Source organism: Staurois parvus, unplaced genomic scaffold (assembly GCF_062004578.1).
Source record: "Staurois parvus isolate SC_StPar_1 unplaced genomic scaffold, SC_StPar_1.0 ptg000306l, whole genome shotgun sequence".
In the NCBI taxonomy this organism is placed as follows: Eukaryota; Metazoa; Chordata; class Amphibia; order Anura; family Ranidae; genus Staurois; species Staurois parvus.
In genome coordinates, this window is record NW_028318102.1 from 829,734 (window position 1) to 857,050 (window position 27,317).

The 27,317-nt window shown below is 43.4% G+C and overlaps 2 protein-coding genes across 2 annotated transcripts in view; one reads left to right on the plus strand and one right to left on the minus strand.

The window, feature by feature from the left end:
- The window catches only part of SH2D4B (SH2 domain containing 4B), a 418,243-nt gene that overhangs the window by 310,540 nt on the left and 80,386 nt on the right, over positions 1 to 27,317 (plus strand). The gene's annotated exons all lie outside the window — the stretch shown is intronic.
- LOC149457698 (uncharacterized) lies at positions 16,217 to 17,083 on the minus strand. Its single transcript, XM_089683338.1, has one exon. The coding sequence runs from the start codon at positions 17,081 to 17,083 to the stop codon at positions 16,217 to 16,219; it is 867 nt and encodes a 288-aa protein (XP_089539464.1).

Here is a 27,317-nt window from a genome sequence, read left to right on the forward strand (position 1 = left end):
GGAAGCCAATGGAGGGAATGACAGAGGGGGGTGGCAGATGCAGAGCGGTTGGTAAGGTGGATGAGTCTGGCCACTGAGTTCAGGATAGACTGAAGCGGGGATAGTCTGTGATGAGGTAGGCCGGTGAGGAGGGAGTTGCAGTAGTCGAGTCGTGAGATAAGGGAGTGAATGAGTTGTTTAGTAGTGTCTGGGGTTAGGAACGTACGTATTTTGGAGATGTTGTGGAAGTGGAGCCTGCATGAGTTTGCCAGCAATTGGACATGGGGTTGGAAGGACAGATTTGAGTCTAGAGTGACACCTAGGACTTTGGCTTGCGGGGTGGGACTGATGGTGGCGTTGTTGGTCGTGAGGGAGAGAGTGGGGGGGGGGGCGCGGGGGAAAATTAGGAGCTCGGTTTTGGAAAGGTTTAATTTGAGGAAGTGGAGTGACATCCAGTCTGATATGTCGTTCAGTAGGCAGGTGATTCGGGTGGAGACTAAAGGGGTGAGGCGAGGGGTAGAGAGGTAGATTTGCGTGTCATCGGCGCAAAGGTGGTAGTTTAAGCTGTGGGAGTGTATCAGTTGGCCAAGGGAGGAGGGGTGTAGATGGAGAAGAGAAGGGGCCCGAGGACAGAGTCTTGGAGGACCCCAACAGAGAGGGGGAGAGAGGGGGAGGTGGCAGAGTTATAGGTAACGCTGAAGGAGCGTTGGGATAGATAGGAGGAGAGCCAGAAGAGAGCGGAGTCTCTGATGCCAAGGGAGTATAGTTTATTAAGGAGGAGGGGGTGGTCAACTGTGTCGAAGACCGCGGAGAGTTCGAGGAGTAGGAGGACTGAGTAGTGGCCATTAGCTTTGGCGGTTAGCAGGTCATTAGCGATTTTGAGTAGGGCGGTTTCAGTGGAGTGTAGGGGACGGAAGCCAGACTGTAGTGGATCAAGGAGGTTGTTGTCATTGAGATGGGAGCTTAGGCAATTGTAGACTAAGCGCTCAAGGAATTTGGATGTGAATGGCAGCAGGGAGATGGGTCTAAGGTTGCTCAGGTCGGTGGGGTCCAGGGAGGGTTTTCTTGAGTATGAGAGTGATGTGCACGTGCTTTAGGGGGGAGGGGAATGTGCCAGTAGAGAAGGAGAGATTGAAGATGTGGGCGAGGGAGCGTAGAATGGAGGAGGAGGGAGACCGGAGGAGTTGTGTGGGGACAGGGTCAAGGGGGCAAGTGGTGAGGCGGGCTTCTGAGAAGACCTTAGTGACCTCTTCAGTGGTAGCAAGGCTGAAGGAGTGGAGTGTTGGGGAAGTTTTAGTGTGAGGGATGTTGGGTGTGGTGGGGGTCAGGGCGGTTGCGAGGTCAGAGGAAGGGAGAGTTGAGGGGGTTATCGTGGGAGGGAGGCTAGGTGGGGAGGTAGATTGAGCATTGGTGATGTCCTTGCGGATTGCGTTGATCTTGTTTTGGAAGTGGTTGGCAATCTCGTGGGCAGTGAGTGAGGCACTGGGTGGAGGTGGGGGGAGGGGGTAGAGAGTAGGGAGTTGAAAGTGGAGAAGAGCCAGCGAGGACAGGTGGAGAGGGTATTGAGGGTTACGAAGTAGGCTTGTTTGGCGGTGTGGAGTGAGGAGGTATAGAGGTGAGGAAGGCGGATTTGTAAAGGGTGAACGCTTGAGGGGATCTGGTTTTGCGCCATAATTGCTCCAGCACGTGACTGCATCATTTAAGATTGGTGTGGTCATTCTGCCAGGGTTGAAGCGGTCGGGGTCTAATGCTGCGTGTGGTTAGGGGTGCTAAGGAGTCTAAGGCAGCTGACAGCGAGTTGTTATACGCAGTAACGGCCAGGTCAGGGCAGGACAGTGAGAGGATACTGTCGTAAAGACTGTCAGCTGCAGAGTGGAGAGGGGCCGGGTTCAGGTTGCAGAGGTTACGGCTGGTGATGGTTTGACATTTGGGGGGGAGGTGTTTGAGGACGGGGAGATGGAGAACGTAATGAGGTTGTGGTCAGAGAGAGGGAAAGGGGTGTTTGTGAGGTTGTGGGGGGTGCAGAGATGAGAGAAAACGAGGTCCAGGGTGTTCCCGTTGTGTGGGTGGAGGACTGTGTGCACTGTGTGAGTGCAAAAGAAGAGGTTAAGTGGAGGAGTTGGGATATAGCTGGGTTGTTGACATTGATAGGGATATTGAAGAAGGGTAGCCAGGCGGAAAAATCGTCGAGGAGGCAGGATACGGGTCCAGGATGCCAATAGATTACTGCAATCCTCAGAGGGGTGGGAGAGAAGAGTCGGATGCAGTGGGCCTCGAAGGAGGAGAAGGATAGAGAGGGTGGGTTTGGGAGGACATGGAAAGTGCTCAGCGGTGACAAGAGCATGCCATCCCCACCACCTCTACGACCGCTCAGTCTGGGTGAATGGGACCAAACGAGACCTCCATAGGAGAGTGCAGCAGGGGAGGAGGAGTCAGTGGCTTGGATCCAGGTTTTGGTGACTGCTAGGAGGTTGAGGGAGTGGGAGATAAAGAGGTCATGGATGGCGGTGAGCTTGTTGCAAACTGATCGGGTGTTCAGGAGTACAACCAAGAATGGAGGGGTGGATGTGGGGAGGAGGGGGACAGGTATTAGGTTGAGGAGGTTGCGGTAGTTTGTGAGAGTAGGAGGGTGCCTAGTGGGTGAGTGAGGTGGTGAGGGACCAGGGATTGGGGAGATGTCCCTGGCGGTTAGGAGAAGAAGAAGTGTGAGAAAGGAATCATCCCATCCATTTACCATTCAGCCCCATTAAAGGGACACAAGTCTTTTATGACCTCACTTAAATGTTTGGTCATACACACCAGGTGAGAGCACAAGCGATCAAGGTGTACAAATTTTTCTTATGATTGGTGAACTGCACAGCTTATAATTTTGTATCATAGTACTAGAAGAAGTGTCAAAAACAGGGAAGAAAAACAATGCCCCATCTTTGGTGTCATTGGGAGAAATTGTGCCCCTCCATTAGGCTCAGTGTGTTTGTGAGGGGATTATGGCTGATTGTTGGTTTCAGTGAATGAAATAGTGCCCCAAGAGCTGGATAAATGCAAGCAAAGGGTTGCATCAGGCCCCACTGGGGTGCAGTTTAGAGACCACTGTCTTAGGTGAATGGTAGTGATTGGTAGGTGAATGGTAGTGACAATTCATGGGGCCCCCGGGCAATAGGGGATCATCAGGCCCCTATGTCCTTGCCCAAACTCTAAAAAGCCTATGAAAAAGGTACCAGGGGCATCTCATGGGGCCCCCTACTGACCCCGAGTTTCCAAATGGTCAGTCCGCCCCTGGCTATTAGAGCGGTGATATCGACGCGGTTCTGACTTGGTTAGAGCCGCACCGATTTCTAAAGTAGCACATGCACTACTTTTGCTGCGATTTGCATAGATATCTGTGCCGAATGTCTTGCAAATTACAGCTGAAATCAGAAGGTCATCCTATTTTGAAATCGTGTGACTTCACTGTAAGTCGCACAATTTCAAAAGTGGCTTTGATGTGACCGGGGGCTAAATCACAAACTGACAGCTGCAGTAACAGCCAACAGCTTGTGCTTGTTTTGTTCAGGCGGCTTGAAAGTGAAAGTGATGTGGTGGATCTTTAGGCACTGATAAATTTGCCCCCCCCCCCCATTAATCGTGGGCTCTCATGCTTTTACTGGGAGCCTTGAAACACAACCGCTGGCTTCAAGGGGGAGAGCGATATGAGACAGCAGCAATGATTTTGTTTCAGATCCACCATTTCCTGGCCAATACAGCCAGAGGACACATCTATCAAAGCCAATCTGTGCTTGGTTAGATGCTCTGGAGAGCAGAGGAGACATCAAGGACTTTTAGGCCTCTAATGTCTCAAAAAAAAAGTACCTGTCACCTGCCCAATGTTATCACATAAGGATTTATTCACCCTTTGTAATAGCAATCAAGTAAACAAACACATATAAGAAAAAAAGTTTGAAAAAATTAAATTGTAATAAAAGGTATTAAAAAAATTATCATAACCCCCATTGCCTTGTGCACACATGTGTAACATATTGCTGCGAACATCAGAAGGAAAGCAATAATTCTGTCACGGGCACACACAATTTTAAAACATGGCACGTTATCTATTTACTATTTATTTTATCTATTTACTTGACACAACCTCATCTTGTACATTTTACAAAAAAATGGGTATTATCTTGTGTCTAATTCAACAAACATTCATTTTATTATAATTTTCCTGAAAATTTGTATTTAATAAACAGTTGCACAAATGTCATGTAACAGAAATTTGCAACTATCATGTTTTTTTTCTACATGGCCTCTGCTTTCAGAAAATATATAATGTTCTAGGAGTTTAGGTCATTTTTTGGCCAAAAGTCAAGATTTTTACATGTGTGCAAAAAATTAAAAAATAAATTGCTATAGAGCTGAACTTGTTAAAGTGGCAAGTATAGTGGCACAAAGGAAGTGGCCAGTATAGTGCCACAAAACATGTTGACAGGTTTTTTTATAATATTCAGTTGGAAATAAATATTAGCTTTAGGAAGAATTAACTTCTCTGCTTCTCCTTTACATTTGGGCACCTATGATGTCACCACTTTCCTATCTTTTGGGGCTCAAAGATTTCTTTATGTAAATACACTCCAGAGACCGCAGTGCGTTGGATTGACTGGATCACACACTGAGCATTGAGTGTGATCACTTTATGCGCAGGGACAGCTATATTCCCTGAAGGTTTGTGGCCAAGTTGTCTGATCCCACAAAAGGGAGCTCAGTAACCTCATCATGTGAACACATCATTGCATTTTATCCTCTCTGCATGCATTGTATTGAACTCTCTACCACACTAAAAGGAGCCTCTTCCAAGGCCTCTGTCTTTGTTTTCTCTTTTTCTCTTTTATTTATACCCTAAAAGAGGTGGTTCCATGGATAAGAAAGCACAAGGCTAGAAAATTCAGGTCAACCAAATGACTTAGTATCTATTGTTTAATCAGACACATGCAGAAATTCTGTTAATTGTGACTTATCTAGAAAAGGGAATATATCCAAGACTGTGTATATACTGTATGTACTTGTCAGTACGGTTTATATTGTGTGCTATTGCATGATTAAATGTGGTTAGCACTTTTGATTTCTCCCTAGAAATATGCACGACTATAAAAACGGTTAGCCTGGTGTTATCATGGTATCATAAAATTGTGCTGACAGTGTAGATATCCGCTACAGTGGACATATCACCAGGCCATTCATTTCAACAAAAATATTCTCATAATATAATGCGTTTAACATGTATTATGCATGGAATACGCCTGTAAAAGCTTCCCTAGTGTAGACATCCAAAGCCCTGAGACTACTCCTAGGTGCTGCCATCCTGGATGTCATACTCAAAGCTGTCACTCACCCTTTCAATCTTCCCCTGGCAACTATGTAAAGGGTTATGTCGGGAGGTGAATGAAGGGGTAGAGATGATGAGTCAGCACAGACAGACATTCCTGAAGAAGAAAGGGTGCTTTACTGGGAGATTGACTAGTCATGATTCCTAGCAAGTTCAAAGGCACATTATTTATTACAGTTACTTATATAGCGATATCAATTTATGCAGCACTTTACACTGAAGGAAATAAGTATTTGATCCTTTGCTGATTGTGAATGTTTGCCCACTCACAAAGAAATGATCAGTCTAAACATTGAATGGTAGGTGAATGGTATGTTTATTGTAACACTGAGAGACAGAATAGCAACAAAAAATTCTAAAGAAATGCATGTCTAACGAATTATGCACTGATTTGCATGATCATGAGGGAAATAAGTACTGTTGTGTTCAAAACAATAGCAATGTGTTGAAAAAAGTGAATAAAGCTCAAAATCCTTCTAATAGCTTTTATTTCCATACACACAAATGCATTGGGAACACTACACATTCTATTTCAAATCAAAACATGAAGAAAAATATATCAAATTTGTGTTGTTCCTCTAAAAAAATTGAAGAAAAGTCAATATTAGACTGTTCAAAAAAATAGCAGTGTTTGTATTCTTCTTTACAAACTCAAACATTCACTATATAAACTGAAAAATGTTTGAAGATTTTGCTTTCCTTTGAATCAATTAATATTTAGTTGTATAAGCACTGTTTCTGAGAACTGCTGTACATCTGTGTTGCATGGAGTCAACCAACTTCTGGCATCTGTGAACAGGTATTCCAGCCCAGGATGATTGGACTACATTCCACAGTTCTTCTCTATTTCTTGGTTTTGCCTCAGAAACTGCATTTTTGATGTCACCCCACAAGTTTTCTATTGGATTAAGATCCGAGGATTGGGCTGGCCACTCCATAACATCAATCTTGTTAGTCTGAAACCAAGATGTTGCACGTTTACTGGTGTGTTTGGGGTCATTGTCTTGTTGGAACACCCATTTCAAGGGCATTTCCTCTTCAGCATAAGGCAGCATGACCTCTTCAAGTATTCTGATGTATTCAAACTGATCCATGATCTCTGGTATGCGATAAATAAGCCCAACAGCGTAGTATGAGAAACATCCCCATATCATGATGCTTGCACAACCATGCTTCACTGTCTTCACAGTGTACTGTGGCTTGAATTCAGTGTTTGGGGGTCGTCTGACAAACTGTCTCCGGCCACTAGACCCAAAAAGAACAATCTTACTTTCATCAGTCCACAAAATGTTGCGCCATTTCTCTTTAGGCCAGTCAATGTGCTCTTTGGCAAATTGTAACCTCTTCAGCACGTCTTTTTTTCAACAGTGGAACTTTGCAGGGGCTTCTTGCAGATAGCTTGGCTTCACATAGGCATATTCTAATTATAACAGTACTCACAGGTAACTTTAGACCTTCTTTGATCTTCCTGGAGCTGATTGTTGGCTGAGTCCTTTCCATTTTGGCTATTCTTCTATCCATTCGAATGGTTGTTTTTCGCTTTCTTCCACATCTTTCAGGTTTTGGTTGCCATTTTAAAGCATTTGCGATCATTTTAGCTGAGCAGCCTATCATTTTCTGCACCTCTTTATATGTTTTCCCCTCTCCAATCAACTTTTTAATCAAGGCACATTGTTCTTCTGAACAATGTCTGGAACGACCCATTTTCCTCAGAATTTCAGGGAGAAATGCACTGTAACCAACATGTACAACATTGGCTGCCTTCCTTCCTTAAATAAGGGCAATAATTGCCACCTGTTTTTCAAAGAATGAATGACCTCACTAATAGAACTCCTCACTGCTATTATTTTGAACATCAATTAGTGATTCAATTACACAGAATCAGCAGCATGCATGTCATGACTGTTGGATCTGTTGGATTCCTATTACTCTACTACACCTGCGAGTAAATTATTTGCCATGTAGAAATATCATTTCTACCAAAAACAGTGATTGATCAGGTTAGTGATGTCTGAATGCTATTATTTTGAACACAACTGTATTTGATCCCCTATCATTCGGCAGGATTTCTGGCTACCAGGTGTCTTTCATACAGGTAATAAGCTGAGATTAGAAGCAGTCTCAAAGGGAGTGCTGCTAATCTCATGTTGTTACCTGTATAAAGACACCTGTCCACAGGAGTAATCAATCACATTCCAAACTCTTCACCATGGCAAAGACCAAATAGCTGTCCAAGGATGTCAGGGACAAGATTGTAGACCTACACAAGGCTGGACTGGGCTACCAAACTATCGCCAAGCAGCTTGGTGAGAAGGTACCTATATGTACATTCACATCAGTCCCTAACCCTCAGCCTTGGTTCACACTGATGTGGTGCAGAATTCGTAGCGTTTTCTGTGCGAATTCGGCACAGCATCAGAATCGCACCCGTTCATGCAAACCGCTGCGGGTGAATATTTTAACAACACCCCAAAAGCGGTCAACAAAATGTGGTGCGATGTGCAGAATTGGATCGCATAGATGTGAATACCCATGCGATCAGATTCTAGTGTGAACCCAAAAAAGGGCCCTGCACCTTTTTGGTGCCGGTCCGGTGCAATTAGAGCCACACAAAATGTATGGCTCCAATCGCACAAATCGCATGTGATTTGCACAGGAATGCGGTGCAGTTCCTGTGCGAATCACATGCGATATACCGCACCGCATATATGTGAACCCAGGCTCAAGGAGTGTACAATCTAAGGTCCCTAACTCAGATTCATATTAACACATACTAGGGCCAATTTAGACAGGAGCCCATTACCCTACCAGCATGTCTTTGGAGTGTGGGAACCCACTCAGGCACAGGGAGAACATGCAAACTCCATGCAAGTGGTGCCGTGGTTGGGATTCAAACCAACAACACATTTCCATTGCATTAACACTGACTTTTAGCAATAAAATACAGACAGCTTTAGCCACAATACTTCCCTGTAATGAAGCATGTCTCATGTCGTGCAGGCAGCTGGATCTTGGATAAATCTTTACTGCAGGGATGCCTGTCTGCTTCCCGGCTCTGCAAATCTGGAACTACAGTGGTTAACAGCTTTGGGTCTTCAGGCAGAACAGTTTTACAGATGGTCCAATGGGGACATACCACTTCCTCCATTAGGAAAAGTTATTTCACTGATTCCACTGCATGTAACATGATCTATGAATAGAGGAGGTAATCCTGTGACTGATCAGACTCTCCCCCACTCATGGATCAAGCAGTGTAATAAATGAAATTACTTTTCTCAATGGTGGAGAAGGAGGAAGGAAGAGGGCGTGTTTCCATTGGATCATCTGTATTGCTGTTCTACCTGAAGACTTCAAGCTGTTAACGGTTGCAGCAGCAGAAATTAAGGGTCAGGAGAGGACAGGCATCCCTGCTGTGAAGATTCATCCATGATTTTGCTGCCTGCACATTTTGGAACATCCTTCATTACAGGTAAGTGTTACTAAGATTGTAGGGATTTTTCAGCTAAACTTCAGCTTTAAAAAAATATGGAAAAGAAAACTAATGTAAGTAAGCATTTAAATACTTGATCTTTGTGCTTATGCTAGCATTTTTTTCAATTGGTGACTGGGTAAATTTAAATTAAAACAATTGCAGTTTGCTGCCAGTTGCATTTGTTTTACTACAGAAATAAGTCAGCATTTTCCGTATGTTGCATTTCTGCCAACTGCTCAGCTCTGTTCCTGAGTTACTGTTTTTTTCTTGACATTTGTTTGCTTAAGTATTTGCTGTTCTCAAGAAATTATCTTGCCCCTAATATATGCATCAGACCCACAAAATCCAAAGATGTGGATGTGAACAGTGACATTTTTCTCTTGGCATGGGGGGGGGGATCAGTCCTTCGCACCAAGAGAAAAACATTTAGGCAACACAAGCATTATGCTGCAGTGACTTGTGTGGATGCCAAACATTTGCTGACAGTGGGAGGGGCTTAAAACCTGAGTCTAATCACTGTGCACAGTACATGGTAACTTATGCAACACTCCCTGTACCCCCAAAAAATATTTTTTAATTACTGTGCCCCAAGCAAAAGACTAATCAATACATATGAACCTCAGCATAATGATTTGAAAAAAATTAAAACTTTCCATTACCTGTGCTTTTCTACACAAAGCCCACCTTGGAGAAGATCTTTGTTAACATTGTTACTGAGCAACAAGCAACTGTCGTACAACATAGCTTAAGGAGTGCAGTAGTTAGAAATATGAAATACACAACAGTGTGTATAGCACCAGACTCAGGAGTGTGTAGCGCACAGAGTGGAGGGGTCAGGAGTGTGTAACGCACAGAGTGGAGGGGTCAGGAGTGTGTAACGCACAGAGTGGAGGGGTCAGGAGTGTGTAACGCACAGAGTGGAGGGGTCAAGAGTGTGTAATGCACAGAATAGCAGGGATAGAAGTGTGTACTACGCAGAGCATTGGCTACAAGATGGTGTAATGCACAGATTGCTGGACAGAGTACAGCAAAAATTTGGGAGAATTTGTCTCTTATGTTCGGAAATAGGATATGATTTACCATTAAGCACAGTAGGCATGTGCCTAATGTTGACACAGGCAAAAAGGCTGTTCCTCGCTATATAGTTATTGGACATGATTTTTTCCTCCAGTTGAAATACAGCCAATATATCAATATATATATATACACTGCTCAAAAAAAACACCTCAGATCTCAAGGGAGAAAAATAGCATGCTAGATAGCTATACTGATATGGACTGGGTAATGTGTTAGGAACGTAAGGATACCCCATCGTTTGACGGAAATTAAAATTATTGATATTCAAAGACACCCCAAAAATCAAAGTGAAAAAATTATGCAGCAGGCTAGTCCATTTTGCTGAAATTTCATTGCAGCAACTCAAGATGGTACTCAGTAGTTTGTATGGCCCCCACGTGCTTGTATGCATGCCTGACAATGTCGGGGTATGCTTCTAATGAGACGATGGATGGTGTCCTTGGGCATTTCCTCCCAAATCTGGACCAGGCTATCCCTGAGCTCCTGGACAATCTGAGGTGCAACCTAGTGACGTCGGATGGACCGAATCATGATATCCCAGAGGTGTTCTATTGGATTTAGGTCAGGCGAGCGTGCGGGCAATTCAATGGTATCAATTCCTTCATCCTCCAGGAACTGCCTGCATACTCTCGCCACATGAGGCAGGGCATTGTCATGCACCAGGAGGAACCCAGGACCCACTGCACCAGCATTGGGTCTGACAATGGGTCCAAGGATTTCATCCTGATACCTAATGGCAGTCAGGGTGCCATTGTCTAGCCTGTAGAGGTCTGTGTGTCCCTCCATGGATATGCCTCCCCAGACCATCACTGACCCACCACCAAAATGGTCATGCTGAACAATGTTACAGGCAGCATAACATTCTCCATGGCTTCTCCAGACCCTTTCATGTCTGTCACATGTGCTCAGCGTGAACCTGCTCTCATCTGCGGAAAGCACAGGGCACTAGTGGTGGACCTGCCTACTCTGGTGTTCAATGGCAAATGCCAATCAAGCTCTATGGTGCCAGCCAGTGAGCAAAGTACCCACTAGAGCACATCGGGTCCTCAGGCCACCCTCATGAAGTCTGTTTCTGAATGTTTGGTCAGAGACATTCACACCAGTGGCCTGCTGGAGGTAATTTTGTAGGGCTCTGGCAGTACTCATCCTGTTCCCCCTTGCACAAAGGAGCAGATAACAGTTCTGCTGATGGGTTAAGGACCTCCTATGGCCCTGTCCAGCTCTCCTAGAGTAACTGCCTGTCTCCTGAGATCTCCTCCATGCTCTTGAGATTGTGCTGGGAGACACAGCACACCTTCTGGCAATGACATGCATTGATGTGCAATCCTGGAGGAGTTGGACTGCCTGTGCAACCTCTGTAGGGTCCAGATATTGCCTCATTCTACCAGTAGTGACACTGACCCTAGCCAAATGCAAAACTAGAGAAAACAGTCAGAAACGAGTAGGAAAAAAATGTCAGTGGCCTACACCTGCAAAATCATTCCTGTTTTGTGTGTCGTCTCATTGTTGCCCATCTAGTGCATCTGTTGTTAATTTCATTAACAGCAAAGCATCTGAAACTGATTAACAACCCCCTAACTGACCAGATCAATATCCCAGGAGTTTAATTGACTTGACGCTATACTCTGATTGTGGGCAGTTTTCTTAAGAAATTTTGTAATATATTTATAAAAAATATGTTTATCTGGAGAGTCTACTAGTAAAGCTTTCCAGACAAATAAAGATTCAATAGGTTTAGCTTGTGGGCAGAACAAAAGAAATCCAACATATTAATCCATCCTTGCTAAACAACGCAGATGGACGAATATCCCACTGCAGTTATAGCATTCTAAAAGCCAGTGCTGCCAGCTGTCACAATACCGAAGAGTGCTTGTATCTGATTGGATGCAGACATTGTTTGGCCAATATTTTTCCACCTTTTATTTTTCAGTTGAAGGATGGCAGGCAGAGTAGTGCCAACAGGACCATCCATTAATAAAGTTTCAGATGGTTCATTAAGAACCTGGTGAAATTTGCTCAGTGTATGGCAAACTTAACAGTAATTCCTGTTTCAGGTTGACCAAACTAATTCCCTGCCTTTCACTAAGAGTAGCTTTGTCAACCTACTCTGGGAGCTCCTTCAGTTACCCATTGGGTTGCCTATCTGATATACCTGCCCAAAGTACAACTGAAGAAGCCCACATGGCAGGCTGACAACACTGTTTTTAATTGTGAGGCAGTGGCTTAGTATTGTCAGCTTGCAACAGGAAGTTCTCTTACCTGCAGGATCTCTAAGTAAGAAACTTATTTTAAAAAAATGATTAAGAAAAGAAAACTGTAAACTGTGGGACATGATGTTAAACATTATAAAAAACTGATTTTGGGTGTGCATACACTTTAAAGAGGAATTTCACCAATGCCTATAATAATTCCCTATAAGCCACTTAAATTTGACGGCTCATTCTCGCCTGGGCAAAAATAGTTGCAAGGGGCAAGTCTAATGTGAAAAAAAGAAAAAAAAGATGGGGGGAGAATTATGATGGTGCAAAGTCTATTTTTTACTAAAAAGGTCAGCTTTAAATCAAGCGCTGTTTGAAGATATGCACTCTATTATCGTACCCTGGCTAGAAAATAGACCATTCTTCCATGTATTATTTCTTTTCCAAGACCATGAGAGTAAATTGCCTGGACACTTATGTCGTGCTTGTGAAATAAGAGCTGCGTCTAGTGGCACAAGCATGGATAAATCAGTCTCCTGGCTGGGCTTTGCTCTGTAAATGTATCCAAAGCCAGTGTAGCATGGCTGCTCCTTCTGCTTTGCTCTTGAGCTGTGACCTGTGAATCTGACAGCAAGATGATCTTCTGATAACAGGCTCTCATTCTGAGACTAATATTATTGTCTCTGTTCAGAGATTTGAGTTAGATAGTTTGATAGTTTGTAGAACACAATGTATGAAATCTTCACATTTCCCTTTGTAAACTGCAAATGTGCATTATCTATGTAGAATGGCTACATGAGTGAAATGTGTGTTTTTACATTTGATCCAGAAGCAAACCTGTGATGTGGGATGTTCCTGCACCATCTGGCTGGTGTACTATCAGTTTTTTAGTACACTTCTGATATCACAGGCAAACTATACTTATACCATAAACTGCATTCTAATGCCTAGTACACACAATGAGAAAATCAGATAAAAAAATCTTGCTTTCAAAGCAATTGTCCTATAATCTGATCATTACTGCACAGCTTTTGAAAGCCAATCATGACAGTTCACGCAAAATTATCAGAAGGGACAAGCGTGAAAAGTGTTCTCATATGATAACAGAACCAACATCCAAAGTTGTATTCTGTCTTACGATAATTTTTGTAACCTCTTCATTTTTGATACGAGACTAGCATGCAAAAAATGGATGATCATTCATCCGATATTCTCATGTGTACCAGGCTTAAGTGAATTACTCATTTTTTTTAATTACATCTCAGCTTTTGAAATCACGGTGATATAGGCAATTGTTATTGGACTGTTCATTCTAACTGCATTGCACAACTGTTTTTATATTACAAAAGAACGCCTTGTATGATTCATGTTCTGTGATATCTGCCAGTAGGGAAAGAAGCTTTGGAGCTCTATAGTGGTGTTATAAGCCTTGCCCAATTTACTTTCACTACAGAACACCTTCCCCAGGTCATAGAAATGAGTAGAGGTGGAGCGGTTCTATAGACCAAATCTGCAGAGCTGCCTTGGGAGACAATGCTACTCCTTCATAGATATGACAGTAAGGGAGCGTGGTCATCCTAGGACTAAAGGTGTGCTACTGGCATCATCACAAGGTAAAAATATAGGAGAAACAAGCCTAATAAATGAAAAATAATGCAAGCACCACATCTACGGAATAATAGTTTTCAATATATGCCATTTTTCTTCTAGATACACTTTGACTTGCAGGTTGTCATGGCAGATTACATTTTTTACAATATTTTCCAATAACTACCTTGACTATTATAACTCCATCATTGGCCTACCAAATCGCATGCTAGCCCCTCTTCAGACTTTCATGAATACTGCTGCCAGACTCATCCATCTTACTAACCAATCCCTATCTGCCATCCCTCTCTGCCAATCCCTCCTTGCACAACGAATAAAATTCAAACCATTAACAATAATATATAAAGCCATTTATAACTCTGCCCAAAATTACATCACCAATCTGGTCTCCAAATATCACCCAAACCGTCCTCTCCGCTCCTCCCACGACCTCCTGCTCTCTAGCTCCTTTGTCTCCTCCCATTCTCATCTCCAGGACTTCTCCAGAGCCTCCCCCATCCTTTGGAACTCTCTACCCCAATCTATTCTACTGTTGTCTACTCTCTGGAAACCTATCTCTTCAGGGTAGCCTATTCTGTCTTCACCTAATAATTAAGATCTTCTATTTCTCCTGTCAGTTCATCTCCCACAGTTATTACCTTTTGTACCACCAACCCCTCCCTCTTAGATTGTAAGCTCCAAAGAGCAGGGCCCTCCTAACCCTCTTGTATTGAACTGTATCCTTGCTGTATTGTCTTCCGTTATATTGTAAAGTGCTGAGCAAACTGTTGGCGCAATATAAATCCTGTATAATAATAATAACTGCCCTGTTTATAGAAATAATTTGGCTACTATGATTTCCACCCAACTGAATAGCTGAAATGGTACATATAGTCATACGAAAACATCTGTATAACATCTGTTCTTGTAGTCATTTTATATCTGTTAGTAATACTTAATGGGGTTGATTTACTAAAACTGTAGAGTGCAAAATCTGGTGCAGTTGTGCATGGTAGCCAATCAGCTTCTAACATCAGCTTGTTCAGTTAAGCTTTGACAAGAATACCTGGAAGCCAATTGGTTTCTATGCAGAACTGCACAAGAGTTTGCACTCTCCAATTTTAGTACTGTACAGTATATTAACCTCAATGTGTATGTATATGTATATCAGCTTTTAACTTCAGCTTGTTCTATTAAGCTTTGACACAATACCTGGAAGCTGCACCAGATTTTGTATTCTCCAGGTTTAGTAATGGTTCATGTACACTGTAGCTCCTAAATGGACGTTCAGGAGCTGTTCAGCATCTTTTTTCAGCAGCCCCTGAACTCTCCCTAATGTTTTCCTATGTGTCCATGTACACATCTTTGTTTACAGTCATTTATAGGCAGTAGAGTTTACAGTAGGTTTTTTTAACGCACCAAACTTGAGTTCAAGAGTAGATTTTACTGGTGTATCAAACGCCAAATGCTATTAAACATGGTTAACCGCGTTTAGAAGCATTTTGTAACTGTTCCATAACCAGATCCTCTCCAGAGCCTTTTTTCACCATCAGAAATGCATGCACAGCATTTTCCATGCATTCAAATGGACCGAGTATACCAGCTCAGTCAGTTCCAGGTTTCATAAGTAAGGGATCTCAATATAGTCCATTCAAAAAAGTCCATTTATCAATGATCCTCATTCAATGAAGTACTGAGATCCTCCTTCATCAAATGTGATATTCAGTGCTCAGAACACCCCATCAAAATGCACACTCACCATGTGCTAGTAATTAACCAGCATATTAGTATATATCCAGCATTCACCAAACAGATTCCAAGAGAAGATCCTCATGTGTTGGTAATCAATCAGCATATCAATATATATCCGGTATTCCACCAAACAAACTCCAAAAGAAGATCCTCTCATATACAAATTAGCACATGTGGGTAAAGAAAGAACTCGCCATAGTGTAATATTATCCAACAGATTTATTATAAAAACCCCCCCTTAAAATCACACTCACAATAAGCAAGTAAAAGTAAAGCATTTGTTACATCAGAGCTCAGAGCCCTGTATCCAGCGTCTCACAGGCCTGCCTGCACTCAAGATGGCGATAGTGCGATCACATGATCCGGACACTTGCATCGGCGTGCGTGGTGATGTCACTGGCTAGCCACACTCTAACGCGTTTCTTCCAATGACTTCTTTCGAGGGAGTGGTAAGCTGTGCATGGAGGGCGCTCTTATAGAGCCTAATCCCTTCTAATTGGCCCAATCACAAAAACACCTGAAGGTGCATCACTATTACTAAGCAGGATTCAATGTATATAAACTCCAGATGACCTGCTCACAATAGCGCCATCTTGTGTACAGAAATCAATATAACATCAATAATTTGACATAATTACAAATTTAAATAAGTATTCAAAGAAAAAAAAAAATATATATATATATGTATCACCAAAAAAATACAACACATATATATAAATAATATGTAAAATTAAAATTTAATAGTAAAATAAAAAAACAGTCAATCAATAAAATAATATATAATATAAATCATAAATCACTAATAAAGCAATTCAAATCCAGTTCAACATTTAATCCCTTAGGAGATAAAGCTTCAGTCAAATATATCCATTTTGTTTCACATTTCGATAGTTCCCTAACTCTGTTAGAACCCCTCCAAGCTTTAGGAATAGATTCAATAGCCCAAAATTGAATATTAGTTGGGTCACAATTGTGACATTTCTTAAAATGTAGAGATACACTATGATACTTGTACCCCTTACTGATATTCATTAAATGTTCGCGTACCCTAACCTTAAGCTGTCGCTTGGTTCTTCCAATGTAGATATGGCCACAAGAACATTCTAAGCCATACACTACATGGGTAGAATCACAGGTTAGGAAAGAAGAGATATCAAATTCCCTATGATTGGAATTGGAAATGAATCTGACCAACCCCTTAAATTTATGTTTAACCAGACTACACGCAGTGCATCTCTTACATGAATAAAAACCTTTTTTATCTTTAAACATATTCAAATTCTTTGGGGGATCCAAAATTTTTTGAACTATTTTATCACCAATAGTAGGTGCCTTCCTATAAACAAACACTGGTTTCTCAGGGATAACATTCCCTAATATCTTATCAAGCTTCAAGATGTGCCAATGTTTGTGGAAAATATCCTCAACAGCCTTATATTGTATATGGTAATTTGAAATAAACCCCCATTGATGTCTATCATTTATGACCCGTGTTGATTTATCAGCCAACAACTGATCTCTGGGGATTAACTGGACCTGGTCGACTATGTTCTTAAGTTTATCCACTTTATAGCCCTTATCCACAAATCTATTAACCAAAATATCCGCTTGAGCTTGAAACACACAATCTTGACTACAGTTCCTTCTTACCCTCATTATCTGACCTTTGGGAATATTCCTCAACCAGTGAGGGTGATGACCACTAACTATCGGCAGATAACTATTTCTATCAGTGGGTTTAAAGTAGGTTTTGGTAAGTAAGATATCATTAGCCCTAAAAGTAGTGAGATCCAAAAAGTGCACTGATTCAGTACTATATTGGTAATCTAACTTAATATTATTAGGATTACTGAGTTTCTTAGAAGGTTTGAATAATAATCCTGCGTGTAGTCAAGATTGTGTGTTGCAAGCTCAAGCGGATATTTTGGTTAATAGATTTGTGGATATCCTGTTTGTAAATACGAATGTGGCATTTCTGATCAGGTTTGTCCTAAAACTGCATTTCAGTACAAACAAGCAAGCAAACTAAAGCCAAGTGCAGATTTGGAAGAACAGAGCAATTGACATGTGTTAGGATTACAATGCAAAGATAATAAACACACCATCATTGTACAATAATACACAAACACACTTTAGAAGGAAAAAAATGCAAAACATTTACAGCCCACATCAAAACACAGACTGAGTGGGGTCTGAGGGCAATTCAGCACAATATCTCTTCCTTCCCCCCCCCCCAACCACCACAGGCAAGAACTTGCTGAAAATAACCTGGCCTATTACCCGGCCAAACCACCCACTACTGCAGGTCTTTATATAACATAGGTTGGATTTGGAGCACACCAAACAAGGCCCCACCCCCAATGAAGGCCACACCCACCACTGTCATTCATTTGGTCAGAGAAAGTGATTGCACCTGATTAGCCAACACCAATCCTCTTCCCACCTGCGTTAACCCTTGGCATACAGGCCCCACAAATCAGAGTCAGAAAGAAAGCAACAGTGAAGTGTACCTGTGCAGCATACAACAGAACATTGAACAGGGATGTGAAGGGGAACCCCATGGCAATATTTATTGGCACTATGGGCACAATTCACTCCAGATTATCGCATGAGTTAGGCAGTCACTAAAAGGCAATTCAATTTTGCTAGTATAAGGGATTTCCCATAAATTGGAAAAACACTCAATCAAATCAATCAAACATAAAAAGACCTTACACCTCAGTCACATCAAAGCGGATTTGGAAATCGTGTGACTTACAGTGAAGTTGATGATTTCCTTGTGATTTGCAAGACATCTGAGACAGATGTCTATGAAAATTGCCACAAAAGTAGTAAGTGTACTACTTTAGAAATCAGTGCCGGAAATGCACCCATGTAACCGCTCTAATAGCGGACGATAGGGTGCGACTTGGCATACGATTTGCAAGTCTCATGTTATTAGAGTGGTCATATCGGTGTGGTTCAAACTTGGTCGGAGCAGCAATGATTTATAAAGTAGTAAATACACTACTTTTCGTGCGATTTGCAGAGAGATCTCTGTCAGATGTCCTGCAGATCGCACTTGTCCCCCGACTTTGAAATCATGCAACTTCACTGTAAGTCACATGCTTTAAAAGTTGGGCTTGATGTGACCATGGTGTAAGTCGCACGATTTCAAAATCCGCTTTGATGTGACTGTCCCCAGTCACATCTAGTACGATTTGGTATGCGATTTGCATGCCAGGGGACTTGCAAATCATAGGCCAAGTCGCACCCTATTGTCCGCTATAGGTTCTGTTCACATCCAATCCAATGTTGAAATTGTGCGACTTCACTGTAAATTGCCCGATTTCCAAATCGGATTAGATGTGACTGTGTGGTTAGCCCCCAGTCACATCGGGTGCAATTTAGCATGCAGTTTGCAAGTTGCAGGGCATGCAAATCGCATGCCAAGTCGCATCCAGGGTGCGTGATTTCAGGTGTGATTTGGGAATTTAAATTGTACCTGATATCGGATCTAATGAATGTGGATGTGAGTGTCTTAACATACACGATTTGCTGCAGCACAATTTCAAAAATAGTCCTTGTCTAACTTTTTCTGCATTTTGTAGCGATTTTACATATAGACTACAATAGAAATCGCAATGCAAAACACAATTGAGAAAGCAATAACTTATTGGGAAATCTACAGAAAACACGGTGAAATTGCCAACCAAAAGAGCAATTTTAAATCGCATCTAGTGTGAACCAAGCAGGCAATTCAACAAAGGAAATAAATCTTTGAAGGTATGTGGTATCTGCATACTCGGATAAGGCTCTGTTATGGATTTTGGGGGAGACTCCATGGCGCCACGCCATTATTTTATTACATTTTGGCATGGGGATTCCCCTCCAAATCCCTTTCTCTCTCTCTCTCTCGCTGTTCTCTCTTAATCAGCTCTTGGCTTGACAAACCCTTCCCAAAAGGGGGCGGAGTGAAGACCAGCATTATCAAATCAATCATTAGTCTAGGCCCTTATCTCACCCCATAGTTTGACATTCACATAAGGTGCAGCTTTGAAGGTGTTTGAACAGACAAGGCCTCATTCTAATTCACATTCTAGGGATCATTTAGACAGAAAGCAAAGATGCTGCCACCAGCACATCTATGTTAGAGCAGCCGCCCAGGGAGAACATGCAACTTCATTGCCATGGTTGGGTTTCAAACCGATGACCTTAGTGCTGTGAGGTAGCAGTGCTAACCACTAATCCACTGAGCTGTGACACCCATCCAGCCTGCATTTCTGTGGTGTGAATCAACCCTAAGTCCCTGGGCAAGGTTAGTGTAACAAGCCAGGTATCTCAAATGTGACACAAATGTTGTGCTATGTTGCCAATTCAGATGTATGTTGGTTCTATGTATCCCAATAAAAAGGATTGCAATACTAATACAGGTGTACCTCGGTTTACGAACGCCTCGGTTAACGTAATTTTCGGTTTTAGAATGAAAATTTATTGAAAATAATGCCTCGGCTTACAATTTTTAAAATTTTTTTTGCAATACGAAGTGTATGTCGGTGCTGATTTTTAAATGCAAATGCCTGCCTTTTTTTTCTTCACTATAGTTCACAAGATTAGCTGTCACTTTCCCCGGAGTTACAGGAAACTTCGTTTCTTTTAAGAAACTAAAAGTAACCATTGTTTCTTTTAGGGGAAATAAACTCAAAGAAAACTTTCTCTTTTAGCTGGGGGAAAGTGACAGCTGAATTTATGAGCTATAGTGAAGAAAAAAAAAAAAAGCGATAATTACATTTAAAAACCAGCAACATAATAAATAAAAGGCGTGGGGTCCCCCCATCCATTCCAAGCCCTTCGGGTCCTGTATGGATTTTGAGGGGGACTCCCATGTCAAAATTTTAAAACAATGATGTGGGGGTCCCCCCAAAATCCATACCAGACCCTTATCCGAGCATGGAGCCAGGCAGGTCAGGAAAGGGGGGAAGTGCGAGTGCCCCCCCCTCCTGAACCATACCAGGCCACATGCCCTCAACATGGGGGGGTGCTTTGGGGCAGGGGGGCTCCCCCCCAAAGCACCTTGTCCCCATGCTGATGGGGACAAGGACCTCTTCCCCACAACCCTGGGCTGTGGTTGTTTGCGGGCTGGGGGCTTATTGGAATATGGAACCCCCTTTAATAAGGGGGCCCCCAGATCCTGGCCCCCCCCATGTGAATGAGTTTGTGGTACATGGTACTGCTACTCATTCACAAAAAAACAAAACGTGTAGTGTGAAAAAACACAGGGCACGGTCTTTGACAAGTCCTTTATTAAAAGAAAACACTTAAAGAAAGTCCCCCGCAGTAGATCCAACGTCAATCACAATGTCCACCGCGGCCGACCCGAACAAACAAAACACAAAAAAAGGTTCAGTTCCCAACAATGGCTCCTGCCTTGTGACATCAATGATGTCACATGGGGCGGGGTCACTCGGATGATGTCCCTGGGTGGCCCCACCCCTTATATATTTAAGAACTGTCAAACCACTGAAATAGTCAAACGTCAGGAGCCATTGTTGGAAACTGAACCTTTTTTTGATGTTGGATCTATTGCGGGGGACTTTCTTTTAGATTTTTCTTTTAATAAAGGACTTGTCAAAGACTGTGTCCTGTCTTTTTTCACACTACACTTTTTGTTTTTTGTGAATGAGTAGCGGTACCATGTACCCCATACTCATTCACATGGGGGGCAGGATTTGGGGGTCCCCTTGTTAAAGGGGGTTTCCAGGTTCCGATAAGCCCCCGCCCGCAGACCCCCACAACAACCAGCCAGGGTTGTGGGGAAGAGGCTAAGGCCAACATGAGGACAAGGTGCTTTGGGGGGGAGCCCCCCTGCCCTAAAGCACCCCCCATATTGAGGGCATGTGGCCTGGTATGGTTCAGAAGGGGGGGTGCTCGCTCACCCCCCCTCCTTTCCTGACCTGCCGGGCTGCATGTTTAAATAAGGGTCTGGTATAGATTTTGGGGGGACCCCCACGCTAATTTCCGGCGATTCTTTTTCAGGGAACCCTGCTGACAGCTGAAACATTAACACATGGTTGTCACTACTAAAATACCACATTAATTATTTTATCAAGTGAGAATGACGATATACGCCGTCAACAACTCGAAAAAAAAAAGGTCCCGTTCTGGACAATGGCTCCTGCCGTTTGACTATTCTGGTGGTTTGACAGTTTTTAAATATGTAAGGGGTAAGGCCACCCGGTGACATCATCTGAGTCCCCATCATTGATGTCACATGGGGTGGGGTCACATGCCTGCTGTCCCTGGGTGGCCCCGCCCCTTACATATTTAAGAACTGTCAAACCACCAGAACTGTCAAACGGCAGGAGCCATTATTGGGAACATGACCTTTTTTTTTTTTTTACGGGTCGGCGGCGACGTACATCGTGATTGACGTTGGATCTACTGCGAGGGGACTTTCTTTTAGACTTTTCTTTTAATAAAGGACTTGTCAAAGCCCGTGTCCTGTCTTTTTTTACACTACACTTTTTGTTTTTTGTGAATGAGTAGTGGTACCATGTACCCCATACTCATTCACATGGGGGGGGCGGGATCTGGGGGCCCCCTTGTTAAAGGGGGTTTCCAGGTTCCGATAAGCCCCGCCCGCAGACCCCACAACCACCAGCCAGGGTTGTGGGGAAGAAGTCCCCATCAACATGGGGACAAGGTGCCTTGGGGGGAAGCCCCCCTGCCCCAAAGCACCCCCTCATGTTGAGGGCATGTGGCCTGGTATGATTCAGGATGGGGGGGTGCTCGCTCCCCCCCCCTTTCCTGACCTGCCGGGCTGCATGCTCGGATAAGGGTCTGGTAAGGATTTTGGGGGGACCCGCAGGCCATTTTTGTTTACATTTTTCAAATTTTCGACCTTTATTTTTAGATTCAACTGTCAAAATATATATTATCTAGATATTTGAAATATGTAAAACCATTACAGAAATCATTATAAAGGATAAGAAACAAAAATAGAATTGCTAGAACTAAGGAAATCAAATTAGAATACATAAAGCTATGCCTAGCTACAAAAAGTGCTTTTTGTCAAACACAGTAAACTGGCTCGATTGCCGTCTTGCAGAGGACTCCACACAGAGATTTACTATTAAACAGCGTCTAAAAAGAAAGCACCCACGACAGACGGCTAAATTGTGTTCTGCACATGCGCATTTATATCCCTGCATAGACATTGGAAAAGCGTCTAGTTCTTGACTGTCATGAATTCCCTTAAAAAACAATTTTTTACCCATTGAAAATTTTTTTTTAAATTTAATATATTGTTTAAAGTGAAGTCCAGATATTTGGAAAAGCAAATTTCAATGTGAACATGTTTCTGCAGTGATTTTTCGTTTTGTTAGATGTGCTTCTAGGACATTTGTTTTTTTAGACTGATTCTTGTATTGTGCCTAGTTAGTAAATTGACTCTTTTAGTAAATGTCTTTGCTGTCTAAAAGTAGACAGATTTCAATGAAAAGTAGACTTTAGCCCACGGAAATGTGTCTATGCACATTAGTAAATCAGCGCCTGAGTGTCTATGGTGGCATCGGTTTGCATGGACGGGAGCCCCGGATCCAGCTAAACACACGATCCTGCACTATGTTTGCACATTGACATCCTCGATGGGTAACGTTCTTAGGGTGTGCTGCCTGGTTCCGGGACTTCCCTGACATGCCGGGAGCCTGGGCTCTTTCAGTGGGAGTCTACAGACTTCTGTTTATTTTTGGGCTGCCTTTCCCCCTATGCTTGTTTCTGCGTACCCACGACTAGCCCATGCAGTGCCATGTTTTTGTACCGCCTGGGCTACTCTTGGTCCTTGGGTTTCTCCACTGTGCGGGTAACTCAGGGCCCTCCGTTTGGTCCATAGTGGCCTCTTTTTGTTTCCGTTTGGTTTTACATGCTGTTTCTCCTCTCCCTTTTGCTCTCTTGTGTGACTTCCCTGTTCCTCTCTTCCTGCTCTCCCTGTCCTTCCTCTCCTCTCAGACCCACTTCATGTATTCTCATATGAGGACTTCCCACTCCTTAGCGGACCTAACCTTCCCCCCCCATGGGTTCCCTTCTCCTTATTCTGAGTGTACAGGGTTTTAATGTACCACAGAAATGTAATAAAGCCTTTTGTTCATTTGGTTCACAAAAGGCATATGTCGTCTGCCTTCAGGAGACACACTTTTCCACCACTTCCACCCCCACATTTTTTGCCCCCCCACTATCATCAAGTTTTCACTTCTTCCGCTAAATCTAAGTGTAGAAGTGTCCTCATAGCCTTCCATCGCACCACCCCTTTTACACTTCATACCGAGATCAGAGACCTGAAGGTCGCTATCTCCTCTTGTCGGGTTTGCTCCTCGACTCTGAAGTCACCATCGTTACTTACTATGCTCCCAATCAGGGCCCGCTGCCATTCCTCTCCCACCTACTGACACTCACATATTGCCATAAATGTGGCACACTGCTTGTTTGCGGCAGCTCAAATTGCACTCTATACCCCTTTTTAGACAAGTCACCACAACTACTTATTCCGTTGGCCCCCAAACTCTCCTTTCAATACCTCCTGAACCATCACTCTCTAGACACATGGAGAGAGCTTAATTCAGTGAAACGTTGATACACTTTCTACTCTTAAACCCACAAATCGTTTACGCGCATCGATCACATCTTCACGACTGTCGACTCCTCTTCCCAGCTTGTTGCCTCTGACATCCAACCAATACCTTGGTCTGACCATAGTGCAGTCATCACATCAATCGCATCCCTAGCTCCTTCAGCCACTGATCCCTCCAGGGTCATCCATGACAAACTACTATCCCATCCATCTCATAGTTTGGATATAGAGATTGCGCTTAAAGAATACTTGTCCCTTAACTTCACTGCGGACATTTCTCCTTTCCTTCTGTGGGAAACGCATAAACCCATTCTCCGAGGGTTTTGTATCAGTAAAGCATCTTTTCTAAATAAAGAGAATCGTCAGCAATGCTCCCGTCTGGAAATTAAATACAACCAGTCACACCAGGCCTTCCAGAACACTCCGACTTCCGGTACCTGAAAAGCTTTGGAGAAATCTTGTTTGGAATTGGATCTCTTTCTCACGGATCAGGCAGAACTTTTCCTCCGTAGGTCTCAGCATAAATATTATACCAAAGTGAACACATTCTTAGCCCTTTCACTTCATAGACTTGACTGAACTACTAAACTGATCCGATTGCGCATCTCTCCAGGCAATTACACTAACAACCCAATGCGCATCATAGAAATTTTCCAGAAGCACTTATCTCAACTGTATTCTCCAATGGATCCCTTTGACCAACCCCGCGCTGAAGCTCTCTTAGCCCACCTTACTTTCCCAAAATTTTCCGACCACAATTGGAAGTTCTTGAGCGCCCAATTACTTCAACTGAAACCCTAAATGCTATCAAGGACCTGAAGCTCTGTAAAACCCTGGTCCAGATGGCTTCTCTGCCTCTTACTATAAGAAGTTTGCTCACCTTCTCTCCCCAGTCTTAACTAATGCCTTTAATGCCATCCTGTCCGGTCAGTTTTTCAGCCGATACAGTGTCGGCTAATATTACTATTATCCCGAAGCCCAATTCAGATGATTCTGCAAGGTCCAATTACAGACCTATTTCCCTCCTCAATATTTATATTAAACTCATTGAAAAAATCCTCTCCACCATTCTTAACCCGTTTATAGGCTCTCTTGTCCACAATGACCAGGTAGGTTTTATACCCATTCGCCAGGCGGGCGACAATATTAGATGTGCGGTCCTCCTTTCCCATTTAGCCCATTCCCTCAACATCCCCACTTGCTTCTTGTCCTTAGATATTCAGAAAGCTTTCGACACGTCTTGTGACCCTATCTTGACGTCATCCTGCATTGCTGGGGCTTTGGATCTAATTTTTTGGCATGTATTTCCTCTTTATATTGTGCACCATCTGCTAGAGTCAGATACCTGGGGCATAAATCAGCATCATTTCCAATCCAATGCAGCACCCGTCAAGGTTGCCCGCTTTCTCTGTTGCTTTTCGCCCAGGCCATAGAGCCTTTGGCCCTCCTGATCCGGATATATGAGGACTTGAACTAGGAGGATCTCACCACAAGCTTTGCCTCTTTGCGGGCGACATGCTTCTCTTTCTCACCTCTCCATTGACCTCCACTCCAACTCTTCTTCAGCTCCTCCAGGATTTTGGCAATATCTCTGGCCTTCACGTTAACCCCCAGAAGTCAACTGCGCTCAATATCTCTCTACCTCCCATGGACGGCGCATCTGCAACAGGTTTTACCTTTTTCATGGTCTCAGCACTCCGCTTCTTTTTTAGGCATTAAACGAACTCCTAGCCTTTCCGACCTTTATGCATCCAACTATTTACCAATGTTGGCCCACCTTACTGGACTCATTACCAAATAGTCCTCCTTACCAATGGCCTGGATGGGCAGGATCACTGTTGTGAAAATGTAAATTTTTCCCAAAATATTGTATTTGTTTACAGTGCTACCTATTCCTGTACCTGCACACTTTGTCTGTATCCTACAACGATGAGTGTACACATATATCTGGGGCTCCATCTGTCCTTGTGTAACTCGCGCTACCATACACAAATCTAAGCTCACGGATGGCCTAGGCCTCCCAGATTTTGCTAAGTATTACCAAGCGGCGCAGCTCACACAATTGCCCAAATATCACGCGACTCATGAAATCCCCCAATGGATCATTCTTGAATTAGGGGGCCCCATGAGATGCCCCTAGTACCTTTCATAGGCTTTTTTGGGGTGTTGTTTGAGTGTCGGTGAGGACACAGGGGCCCCATGATCTCCTATTGCCCGGGGGCCCCATGAGTTGTCAGTCCGCCCCTGCTCACCATTATACAGTATAACCTGTAGAGCTTTAAACCCTTCCCTTCTCTCCGTGAGTCGCACTCTATACTGGCATCAGAAATATTTAGGTACCTTCAGTTACAGCATTTCTATGCACCGCTGTCTGTCCATTCCCGCTCAGCTCGTTCAATGTCTTTCTTTGAACGATCCTGTGATAGAGACCCACATAGACGGGGTCTTATTTTTGATATCTATAATCTTCTCTCTACTTCTGAGACCTTGTCCAACCCTACTTATGTTGTTAGGTGGGAGAACGACTCCAGCTGAGCCCTACAGACTGGGACCACATTTGGTCTGCTTCCAAATCCAACTCTGCTATGCAAGTCCAACAGCGGAAATCGTAGCCAAAGCCGGGATAAAGAGCCAGGAAGAATCGTCGCCAGAGCCGGGATCAGGAGCCAGGAAGAATCGTCACCAGAGCCGGGATCAGAAGCCAGGAGGAGTCTTAGCCAAAGCTGAGTCGGTATCCAGGAAAGCAATGAGTAGCTAAACAGGAGCTTGCTACTGTGCAAGAGACAGGACACGAATGCAATGAGCAGCTGCAGACAGCATGCTTAAATGTGATAAGCCACCACCTCCTGGAGGAGGAGCCGCAGAGGCCTGAAAGCATAAAGGATCCCACAATGCTTTGCAGACACATAAGATGGATGCCAGCACATGGAGCAGCACAAACCCTGAGGAAAGGTAGGACCTTGATAATCTGGTCCCAGCGAGGATTGCTAAATATACCCATAATTACTCTTCTGAATGTTTTTCGGGGTTGTGCGATGCTTACTTCCATGTTTGGTAGTCCTGCCCGGTTGCACAATCCTCTTGGGCCAAAGTTTTTGTTATCCCAGCTCTTTGTAAAATCAATACTGCCACACCCAACTATTGCACTCTTAAACTTGCGCCCACCTCCATCTCCAAATCCCAATTTAAACTGCTCTTGCAAATTACTAGCACAGCTAAACAGATTTTGGCCAAATTGTGGAAGTCACCATTTCTATGCAGTTCGAAACAAGGTTACACAAGCAA